Source organism: Monodon monoceros, unplaced genomic scaffold (assembly GCF_005190385.1).
Source record: "Monodon monoceros isolate NGI ecotype Baffin Bay Population unplaced genomic scaffold, NGI_Narwhal_1 Super_Scaffold_18, whole genome shotgun sequence".
Taxonomy (NCBI): domain Eukaryota; kingdom Metazoa; phylum Chordata; class Mammalia; order Artiodactyla; family Monodontidae; genus Monodon; species Monodon monoceros.
Window position 1 is genome coordinate 29167894 of NW_021703774.1, and position 12474 is coordinate 29180367.

Consider the following 12474-nt stretch of genomic DNA (forward strand, 5'->3'; position numbering starts at 1 on the left):
CTCACTAGTGTTTCACAAAAACAAAATACATACCACTTCTTGGTCTTTTTGCAATGGTTGACTTCCTTGGAAGATTTAATCCTTTAGTACTAATCACTAGTTCAATGCCCACAGTACTTGGATTTTCCTTCACCTTTGTAGCATCTGAAACAATGTCCAGCTCAAGTCTAGGGCAATAGCTCCTATTCCAAATGCTATTAATATTAGATGACTTTTGACATGTTTTGTCAGTCCAACTATGACTTCTTGATTGGGCAGGCTAAAATAGTAAAAGGAAAAAGGTTACTTTAAGAAGACAAACAGTTAAATCATTTCCCTCTGTATCAACATAAATTATAAGTAAATAATTAAATTACCCCTTTGAACAGCTTTTGATGAAATATCTGTCCTCTAATAATAACATTTTCTACTTTGCTGGTCCTATACTTTTCCATTAAATGTGTCTTGTATTCCTAGGTCTGTTTCTCTCCCAATGAGGGTCAAGCAAACTCATTAGCTCATTTCTAAGAAATAAAAAAATGAATCTTCCTAAGATGAACAGTGCAAGAAATAAAACTACACTTGAAGAAACTTACCAGAAAAAACGTACTTTTAAAATTTGAGTATTAGTTCAATATACAATACTAATTAGTTTAATAATCATCTAGCAATAAGCCTCTAAATAATCACTGACATACCCTTTACAAAGGACCTGAAAATTAAAACCATAAAATTATGTATTTAATCAACTATCCCATCTCTAGAACTTGGATGAGTTCAAACCAAAACAATCTAATTTACAAAACAACAGCTTCTTTAGTGGACAATACCTATGTATTAAATAGGTATGTATTAGTAGACAATACCTATGTATTAAACAGAAAGCTACTTTGGTCTACATTGAGTCATGCATAAAACTTTCTCCAAGAAAGAACTTATTGACAGTAAGGATTGGTAAATAATCATTTTTAATGCTAAAACAAGTTATTCACAATTAATAACTATTTTATTATTTTTTCTAAATATATTTTAGATGAAAATGATCTGCTAATAGGATGTCAATGATATTCTAATAGAGTAGGAGAGGCACAGGGAAAAATTAACACTGGTACAAAAAATGTTGGTACTAGGGTGTGAATTCCACCTGACAAAAGTCCCACCTGAATCTGGAATCTAATCTTTCACTTAAAGAAAGGACTAAAAATAAAAATAAATAAATAAAAACGAGGTGACATTATTCATAATATACTCTGAGAATTAACAAGGAAGGTAATTTAGAATAATTGAGAGAATAGGTATAATAAAGACAGTTTAAGCAGTATAGTTCATGGCATTAGATCCCACTGATGGTTTTATTTAAAAAAAAAAAAGAGAAATAGGCAAGTAGAAAACTTGACTGGGAAGAATAAATCTTAGATAAATAATAAGAATTAGTTTGATGTACAATTAGTGGTTCTGAAAGAAATTTCTCTATGAAAAAAATAATCTGATAAGGATTTGGACTTCTGAAGGATGGCCATCTTAGTGAGCCATAACATTCCCAACTGTATCTGAACATTTTCATTACAACCAATTATTTTTGAGTTTCTCAAAGGAAAAACTTGAGGATCATTCTGATGAAGTTATAATATCAGTAATTCAAATGTGTAAAGAAGATAGCAAAATAAAGACTTTTCAGTTCCCTTTTCCTACAAACTTCCAACTATAAGGTAAATAAGCCACAGAACTATAATGTACAGCACAGGGAATACAGTCATCCCTCAGTGGCTGCAGGGGATTGGTTCCAGGACCCCCTCAGATACCAAAATCCACAATGCTCAAGTCCCTTATATAAAATGGAATAGTATGGTCAGCCCTCCATATCTGCGGGCATCTGCGGATTCAACCAACCACAGACCCCATTCGATTGAATCCTTGGATGCAGAACCCATGGATATGGAGGGCTGACCAGTATAGTAAATAATACTATGTGACTTCCCTGGTGGTCCAGTGGTTAAGACTCCACGCTCCCAATGCAGGGGGCACGGGTTCAATCCCTGGTCAGGGAACCAAGATCCCTCATGCTGCACAGCATGGCAATAATAATAATAATAATAATAATAATACTGTAACTCTGTATGGTGACAGATGGTAAATAGACTGATCATGATAATTTCTTAATGTATATATATATTGAATCACTATGTTGTACACCTGAAACTAATATGTCAATAAGTCAATAAGAAAAAAATCATCCCCAAAGCAATAAGAAGAAACAAACACAAATACCATCTACAGAAAATTTAGGAGATATCTGTAACTTCCAAACCACAGTGAAGACAAGAGTATAGAGAGAAGAATTTAAAGAACCTAGCCGAAGGAGGGAGGGGCAAGATAGGGGTAGGGGATTAAGAGGTACAAGCTACTAGGTTTAAGAAAGCTACAAGTATATATTTTACAATACAGGGAATATAGCCAATATTTTATAACTATAAATAAATTATAACTTTTAAAAATTGTGAATCACTATGTTGTACACCTGAAACTTATATAATATTGTAAATCAACTATACCTCAATAAAGAAAAAAATAAAGAACTTAGCCCAAGAAAGATCAAAGTGTCTTTAAGCATCTGCAGAAAAGAATATCAGTAAAAAACCAATTCCGGACTCCCTGGTGGCGCAGTGGTTAAGAATCTGCCTGCCAATGCAGGGGAGATGGGTTTGAGCCCTGGTCTGGGAAGATCCCACATGCTGCAGAGCAACTAAGCCCATGCACCACAACTACTGTGCCTGCACTCTAGAGCCCGCGAGCCACAACTACTGAGCCCACATGCCACAACTACTGAAGCCTACATGCCTAGAGCCCGTGCTCCACAAGAGAAGCCATTGCAATGAGAAGGCCGCACACCGCAACAAAGAGTAGCCCCGCTCACTGCAACTAGAGAAAGCCCATGCACAGCAATGAAGACACAATGCAGCCAAAAAAAAAAAAACAACAACCCACAAATTCCACATACAGAAACCTGAAGATTCAGAAATTTAAGGGATCAGGTACCATGGAGGCCACAAGTAGGGGGAGGGCTAAAAAAAAATGTTTATTTGACTCCTGGGCGCTCATGTTCAATCTGTCCATACAGTCAATTCACACCCATCTGCTTCAGAGCGACTGGACCTTTGAAACCCAGAAACAATAACATAAAAACAGTAGGTACTTCAGAAGATGAAAACATCCATTTGTCTAAAGACAGAGATCAAATGAAAGGCTAAATAATGAATAGTGGGGAACAGCCCTACCCCTTCCTGGTCCACCCCAGCTCATTTCCCTCTCTTACTCTCAAAATGCAAACAGCCACATTTACATAGTTAAGTAGAAATTGGAGGATCCCTTTTTGGAAAAAAGAACTGTACAGAGAAAACATGCTGATGTTTGGGAATTCACAAAACAAAGGCAGCTTGTTTCCAACCAGTTCACCAAAGAGTAAAACCCAAGACTATAAGCCCCACTCATTCACACAAAGCTTCTTAAGCTTCTCAATGCCTCTCCCAAACAGGAACAAATTGACAAGAAGCTCTAGGTGTTTGAAAAAAAAAGTCTCCACCATGAAAGAGAAAAGTCAAAACACATAGAAAAAAAAAATCCAAAGCAAACAGAGATAATGCAGAGAGCAGAAGAAAATGTACGAGATTATAATTAATATTCTGAGAGGGGTGGGGGGAAAGAGGAGATTACATCCATGAAATCAAACAAAATCTTTAAAAAATCACAATTAAAGAAACGGTTCTTAGATATGAAAATGATAGTAAAAAGTAAAAATTCAACAGAATTTTCTGCAATGATAGAAAAGTTCTGTGCTGTCCAACATGGTAGCCACTAAGGACTTTAAAAGTGGCCAATGCAACTGAAGAACTAAAATTTAATTTAATGTTAATTTAAATAGCCACATGTGGCCAGTGGCTACATACTGGATAGTGCAAAGTTGAAAGACAAAATAAAAAAAAAAGTTTTTCCCAGAAACAGCAAAAGACAAAGACATGAGTAAGATAGAAAAGTTCCAGAATTTGAAGACCAGAAAAATCCAATATCTAAGTAATAGAAGTTCCAGATACAGAACAAGAGAAAACAGAAAAAAAAGGAACTAGCAACCTGAGTGTAAGGTTTATATAATTTGAGTTGATGAACATAAAATTCTTTTTTAGTATCATCATGAATTTGTGCTCTCTTAATAAGCTTAATTTCAGCTGACAGTAACAATTCTTTTCAATGCTCAACTGGTCACCAGTTTGTCAGTGGCCATTTTCTCTAGGTTCACCTCTTTTTCTTTCTCAAGGTGCTCTGTTTCCTTTACGTGGTAAACACTAAGACATTCTTGGTACAGCCAGAATGAACTACTTAGAGTACCTTTAACACGTTATCCTCTTTCACACATGCTGTTTTCTTCAGCGTGGAACCACTCACCCATCTTGAAAACCCCCACTCATCTTTGTAAAGCCAGGACACACACCAGTTCCTCTATAAGGAGACAGTAGAGGGCTTGGCTTGGAATCAGAGCTCCCCTATTGATTAAATTTGTGAGCTGGCAAGTCCCCTAACCTCCCTCTAATTGTTTCCTCATCTGTAAAATGGAAATAATGGTACTGACCTCAGAGGCTTGTTAAGGAGTAAATGAATTACTATGTCCAAGTTGCTTAGAATGGCACTTAGAACACAGCAAATGCTCAAGAAATGTTTATGATTATTAAAAAGTATTCTCTCCTAGGGACTTCCCTGGTGATCCAGTGATTAAGAATCCGCCTTCCGGGGCTTCCCTGGTGGCGCAGTGGTTGGGAGTCCGCCTGCCGATGCAGGGGACACGGGTTCGTGCCCCGGTCTGGGGAGATCCCACATGCCGCGGAGCGGCTGGGCCCGTGAGCCATGGCCGCTGAGCCTGCGCGTCCGGAGCCTGTGCTCCGCGACGGCAGAGGCCACAGCGGTGAGAGGCCCGCGTACCGCAAAAAATAAATAAATAAATAAATAAATAAATAAATAAAAAAAAAAAAAAAAAAAAGAATCCACCTTCCAACGCAGAGGATGCAGGTTTGATCCCTGGTCAAGGAACTATGATCCCACATGCCACGGGGCAACTAAGCCCTCATGCCGCAACTATTGAGCCTGCATACCACAAGCAGAGTGAAGCCCACGCACCACAACAAAAGATCCCACATGCCACAACAAAGATCCCAGGTGCTGCAACTAAGACCCAACACAGCCAAAAAAAAAAGTATTCTCTCCTTAGGTGGAGTTAAGTGCATGCCCTTTGTTTCCAGGGAGCCTTGAATACATCTATTATAGCACTTACCATATTTCTATATATATAACCATGTGTCTCTCCCTTAGACAATGAGTACCTCACAAGCAAGGATTATGCTCTGTTTTTCTTTATATTCCAGAACACTAGCTAACCTAACTATGCTTGTTATAGTACTTAACAAATGCTTAGTAAAGAACTGAATGGTGAGTAAGGGTAAAGATCTGGATAACTATGAGAAAGGAGAAACTGTTAACCAGAAAGACAAAAAAGAAGCGAAAGGACTTAGCAATGAAAAAGAAGCCAGGGGTGGGGGAGGAGCAAAATAGGTGAAGAAGATTAAGAGATACAAACTACTAGATATAAAATAAATAAGGTACAAGGATGTAATGTACAGCACAGTGAATACAGTCAATATTTTATAATAACATTGTATGGAGTATAATCTACAAAAATATCAAATTACTATGTTGTACACCTGAAACTAATACAGTCGACCCTTGAACAATACAGTTAATCTGAGTATAATTTATAGTCAGCCCTCCATATCCGCAGTTCTCCTGCATCTGCGGATTCAGCCAACCAACGACCGTGTAGTACTGTAGTATTTGCTATTGAAAAATACCCTTTTGTAAGTGGATGTGTGCAGTTCAAAGCCACATTGTTCAGGGGTCAACTATATAATATTGTAAGTCAACAATACTTCACTTAAAAAAAATTAAATTCCAAGTCTTCTAGTCTGAATGAAAGAGATCATGTAACTGACATTCATTCATTCAACAAAAAACATGGTAAATATAATATGGCAGTGTATATCACAAAACCCTGCCCTTATGAAGATTACACTCTACCGGGAAGAATCAGAAAATAAATAATAGATACATAATTTATGGAGTAACAAGTGCTGAAAAGAAAAAATGTTATGAAGGAAAGCTGATAAGAAATAAAGAGTTTGCTTTTGACTGTGGATAGATTATAGGAAAGCATTTATGTAGATTCAGGAGACTTTTAGAATTATGTGATTGGTATACAGACTAGAGATTGGGTTAAAGATGTGCAAGTTCTCTGCATAAATGAGATAATTAGAGTCATAAGAACTTACTTAAGGAATAAATCTGAACATAAATGAGAACAGAGTCTGAATGGAAATATGAACAGAAAAGAGAGAATGGTGGGAGAGTGTATCATAAGAGATACATACATACAATTGGGAAAAAGTAGAAGAAAACAGGAAAGGGCTCAGAGACACATAGCAGGGGTGCTCAGTAAGTATTTGCTAAATTGTGAATGAGCGAAAAATCAGTTTTTACTCCCCAAGGGAGGTATTTCTAGGTTTGGTCTTGCCAGAGGCTGAATGGGGTGAGAGGAAAAAAGGTCATCAAACATTTGGTATATTCAAATGAAATGTTCAAGTATAAAGGTTTGATAATACATTTTGTGGTCACTTTTTAATTTAAGGAAATTAACCAATATACATATTTTCTCTAACATCGAGTTGTTTTCAATCTACACCCTGCATAATGCCTGGATATAGAAATGCTTAAAAGATGTTTACTAAATGAAGATTTGCCTCTAGTCACAGTTCCCAAGACATAATTAAAATGTGCTCTTTTAGAAAGAAGTCTTTAATATGTTACCACGGCAGTGTCTGGATTGTAGTCATCAATCTGTTCGAAAGTATTTATATCTTTATTTCCAAGTGCTATTTGAAGAGCTATAGAATCATCAACATATCTAGGTTGGTAAGATTAAGGAAAAATGCTTTTATTAACAACCAAACAAATGATACTGTAATAAGACAGAAAAGTGTGTTCTATTGTCACAGGTTTATGACTTCAATGGACCCTACTTACTTTCCACATTCAGCTTTACTGAAACCACAGGCATAGTTTACTAGTCACAGCAGGAGTTGGCTATTTTCTGAAGCAAAGTCCCAAGGCATCACTTATTCCCTGTCAAGGGAGACAGAGAGGAAAGTCTTGGCGACTACCTATGTGACTCACGGCTCTACATCACCCTGGATGTACATGGCCAGTGGCTGTGGGAAGAGCATCATCAACTGGCATACTCATATGTTCAGAGCATTCTTCCTGGTTAATTGAGCTTGCTTGCCATGAGGGGTTCTCTTAAGTGCCACCTTTGGAGTATGTACCTTAAGTGACTGACTGTACATGTTTCTGTCAAGTCAATCTAAGTAGTGAGCAAGTTATAATGGATGAGCCTCAGGTTTTTAAACAAAAAGTTACTCTAAATTTTCGCTAGCACTGTAATTAAATTTAACAAAATAAAGATTTCACTATAAAAAAAGAAAGCAAAAAACAATTTGCAAACTTTTTTACTGAATGTCTCACTAAAATATCACCACAAAAATACGGAAGAAGTGCAAAGTTCTACCCTTCTGTTTCAGAAAGGATACCGCCCAGCATAGCTTAGTGTTTCAGGATCAATGTCATCTTCATAGGCATTCAAAGGGATGAGTTTCCTTTTGATGGGATCAAAAACTAGCTGATAGAGGAAGGTATTATTGGCCCGAATAAAGCCTTTGATGTAATCTTCTGGTACTGTTATATTCATCTTGAGATAATGTCCAATTTTCTTGATAACCTAATAATGAATGTAAAAATATTTATGAGTTATTTGCAGATAAAGAAGAGGGAATGCATTATTCCCAACACCCATCACTTTACATTAGAGAAGGATGAGGAGGGATAGAAAAATCAATTGCTTGTATCTACATTAAAAACCTCTACCAGTAAACACAACCATGTCATGACTTAAAATTCTAAGTCTCTATAACCGTATTTTCTTTGGTTTTTCTATTATTAATCCAAAGAATGAAAAATTCAGTTACACATCAAATTTACATTCCTAGGTATAACTTTAAGATACATTCTTCACCATCAAAGTCCATTTCATCTAGAAAGCAAAAAACAAACAACACACAAAACCTAAGAATTAAAAAAACCCCAAATATTCATAGATCATATTTTAAAAATGAAGTCAACATTCTAATTCCTGTTAGTCATGGATGATTAAAGCTGGAAGGGGTTTTAAATCTTTTATATCAAACTCAGAGACAAAGAAGAGAAGACGCAGAGAACTGAAGTCATCCTGTAGTCACAGGCTAATTAGTGCATGTTGCTCTATTCCGAAATCTGCCACCATCTCCCAATCTTGAGATCTGTCTATTCTAGTACACCACCCTTAGTCCTGAGGACTCACATCTTGTACCCTTGGAGACAAAAAATGGAAATTCTGCTCTGCAAACTCTGAGGGCTTGAGAGAACTACTCAAGGGGGGGTGGGGTAGGAATAAGCTTCTTTAATGTATGTTTAATTTTTTAAGGTAAAGACATCAGGGAAATTATAGAGCAGCGATGTATGGGGTCTCAGAGTTTTCTAGAAAATACATGACACATGATACCACATCAAATTATATGAGGAAGTAATACAAGAATCCAGTTGTACTCTATTAAGCCACATTAAAGAGATTTACATAAATGTGCAATTCCTCTCATAACTTTCACTTGTTTTAGAAGATAACTACTTTTCATAAAAATATGATACATATGTTAAAATGTAATGAATTAATTATTGTTAATTTTAAGTGAATTAATAAACATTTTGATTTTTCTGTTTCAATTTCTTTTTTTTTTTGGCTGCATTGGGTCTTCATTGCTGTGTGCAGGCTTTTCTCTCTAGTCACAGCGAGCGGGGGCTACTCTTCATTGCAGTGCACAGGCTTCTCATTGTGGTGGTTTCTCTTGTTGCAGAGCATGGGCTCTAGGCACGCGGGCTTCCGTAGTTGTGGCACGTGGGCCCAGCAGTTGTGGCACGCAGGTCCTGGAGCAGGCGGGCTTCAATAGTTGCGGCATGCAGGCTCTAGGGTGCGCAGGCTTCAGTAGTTGTGGCGCATGGGCTCAGTAGTTGTGGTGCACGGGCTTGGTTGCTCTGCAGCATGTGGGATCTTCCTGGACCAGGGATTGAACCTGTGTCCTCTGCATTGTCAGGCAGATTCTTAACCACTGCGCCACCAGGGAAGTTCCTTCTGTTTCAATTCCTGACTCAGTAAATATCAATAGGTATAACCCATATAACTAAAAATAATTGCCACAAAGAGATTTTAAGAGTGTAAAGGGATCTTGAGACCAAAAAGTTTGAGAACCACTACTACAGAGTAACAGGACAGAAATCAAAAGACTACATTTTAACATTAATTCTACCCTAGAATATCTTATCCTTAAGTTTCTTTATATTAGTCTTCATTTTAAAAAATTACTACTTGTTTTTTGTCAGTTGCTGAAAACATGGTTCATCCGTTGCCAAAACCAAAGTTCTAGTGTTTTAGTCATTTTCTCCTTTCAATGACACCATATTGGATATAGATATAATAGAATATTTAAGATCCATATTCTGAGCAGTTCATCTATTATTTAAGAGCTGCTTCAGAAACTGAATATGACACTTGGTAAATCACTCTTACCTTTAAAATATCTGGATTATTGGCTAGTCTTAGTACTTTGCAGGCCTTGGCTAATCCAATCCCACGCAGTGATGAGAGATAGTCACAGCCTGAAAGAATGCACATATAACGGAACTTCTCTTCTGTGAACACATCCCCAAGCTGTTTGCACATTCCTAGCCGAGCCTGATCAACTTCTAGTCCATTTCCAAACTGGTCCATTTTTAAAATAACCTTCAAGAGGAATGGAAACTGTTAACACCTGAAAGAGCCATTTTTATTTTTCATCATCTAAGACATTGCAGTATTTCTAAGAAGGCTTTCTTGTTCTTTATCATAACTGAGAAGAGAGACAGGTAGGCCAGTTAATTACTGTGATATTTGCAAATAAGTTAAATTGAAGCATAGGCTATGGCTAGACAAGGTCATACGCCAGAACTCAATTGTCTTGACTCTGGTATAAAGAAGGCCCTTTTTGACATGATAACCTATTACAGGGTTATCATATCAAACAGCAATTCATACAAAAAGCATTTTCTCCTTACCTTCCGCTTTTACATATTAAAGTAACCCTTTTGCTTAGTCTTAAAGTAATACATGTCCATTGTAGAAAATTTGGAAAACACAGAAACTCAGGAAGAAGAAAACAGAAGTTGCCCCAAATCCCTCATCTATCACTGTTACCCAGCATTAACCTTTTCACAGATCCTTCTTCATCTATGAAATAAATAGATAATATAAATAACACAAATATTAACAAAAATGAAATCATCCTATAGTTTTGTATCTTAATATATCATAATAAAATTTTCCATTAAATAATTTTATACATAATTCTAAATAACTGCATAACATCTCATTAGTAGATAAGTTAGCTTATTTACCTAACCTAATTGAAAAATATAAAGCATATAAGTTATCATTATTAAAAAATAAGACCACATTCCACTAAAGAATTTGGAGAAAACAAAACCCTCTAACTGTAAGGGCTTACTCTGAAAAATCGTCCAGATTACACAAATGTCAAGCAGCAAAACCTTTCTTTTCATTTTAATAAAACAATTATTAACAACTGTAAGTAAATATTAGTTGCAGGTATTAAATAGGATAAAAAACTTCAGCTCCTGATTTACACTATTTCCATCCACACAGAAAAATAGTATGGAGTAGTTGTAGGTAGGTACCTTTTTACAGCCAAAAGCGAGGAGATCAGAGTCTTCTGTAATTACAGCTTGTACAATACCAGCCTTGTTAAGATAGGCCAACTGTGCATCTGCTTCATATGGAGCCACAAGACAATCTACTCCCTGAGACCGAGCAGCCTATGGGAAAGGATTGGTCAATCTAAAGAACAGCATCTGCAAAGCACTGAACAACTTCCTATATCAAACCCATTTTATTACCAGCCTCAACATGTATTGAATACTTGCTAATATTATTTTTGAAAATCATTTCCTTTGAAGTAAGTTTTTCTACTTTTAGTCCTGTATATATTGAACTAATCATACAGCCACTAAGAAATCTTTTTTAAAAAATCAATATATAAATTAGGAAAAAAGAAATATTGCTGTACATTTGGGGGCAAATACAAGCTATAAAGCTTAATTATTTCAAATTATAGAAAGCTACCATCTTAAGAATGATTATGCTCTAAAAAGAACACAAGTCATGCGTTTCCCCAGGTTCTCTTATCACAGGACACGAGTCTGACACTGTACTGATGAAACAACAGAATTTAATCACTATCTTCCCATTTGTTTACCAAGCAGTTTGAACACAGACCTGAAAAGGGGGAAGTGTGGGCTGTGATTTTGGGCATGCTGACACTAAGATTTATGGTAATAGGTGATAAGGAAATAAGCTTCTAAGAAGCAGATCAAGTAGACTAGAAGTCTGTAGAGATCCTGAGTTGGCCAGGCTACTTCAACAGATCTCTGACAGTCATTCATGAGTGAAGGTTACAGTAACTGTCGAAGACTATGAGAGTGGGGTGGGATTGAACCTCCAGGAATTTATTCCTTGCATCTCTGCGGAGCACATCTATCTATGTAAGTGACACATCTAAAAAGGGAGAGCTTCACTTATTCCTTAGGATTTCTCCCTTGGAAACTGTTGGACTCCTCTCTTCTACCTACAGATACTATTCCTTCTTCCTATGACACCCAGCTTTCCTGAAGATAATTTTCCTCCCTTTACTTCCTTAACAAACAACTTACAACTAGCTAAATGAACCCAGTAATTTGTTACTTTGGCCTAATTTCTTATTTAGCTCACCTTAATTACATTGTGGGCCATAGCGTGTGTGATATTGATAGAACGGGTGAAACATTCTCTGGCTTCTGAGACCTTCCCCTCACGAAGAAGCTGCTTCCCCTTAAGAAGATTGGCTTGTCTTCTTCTGCAAGATAAAAAAAAAAGGTGAGAGAAGGACTCAAAAAATTACAATAAAACTATAATTCAAGAATTTTTCCTAGAATAAAAAATGTTTGACTCATTTGAAAGTGCACATCCAATCCTTGAGAACATTAACCCAGATCTTTGGGGCTTCTAGACAAAAAGAACAAGGATTTATAGTGCCTGTACACACAAGCTTATCATCAGACTTTCCCATAGCAATGCTTCATGTCAAAAGAAAATGGAGTAATGAAGACACTTAAGAAAATGTAAGTCAAGGCTTTTACACCATTAAAACTAACTTTCCAGTGTAAAGGGTGCAACTTTATCAACATACTAAGAACTTGAAGTATACTGTTTCCTGTGAGTTTCTC

The 12474-nt window shown here is 36.6% G+C and overlaps 1 protein-coding gene across 2 annotated transcripts in view; it reads right to left on the reverse strand.

Moving 5' to 3' along the window:
* Nucleotides 1-12474, reverse strand: part of EXO1 (exonuclease 1) — a 38534-nt gene that overhangs the window by 16915 nt on the left and 9145 nt on the right. For both annotated transcript variants that reach the window (XM_029229601.1, XM_029229600.1), the window contains exons 4-9: nucleotides 11981-12104; nucleotides 10891-11028; nucleotides 9728-9940; nucleotides 7662-7849; nucleotides 6883-6979; nucleotides 34-259 (exon numbers count right to left, since the gene is read on the reverse strand). In XM_029229601.1, the coding sequence (XP_029085434.1) occupies nucleotides 34-259; nucleotides 6883-6979; nucleotides 7662-7849; nucleotides 9728-9940; nucleotides 10891-11028; nucleotides 11981-12104 (986 nt within the window). The remainder of the gene's footprint in view (nucleotides 1-33; nucleotides 260-6882; nucleotides 6980-7661; nucleotides 7850-9727; nucleotides 9941-10890; nucleotides 11029-11980; nucleotides 12105-12474) is intronic.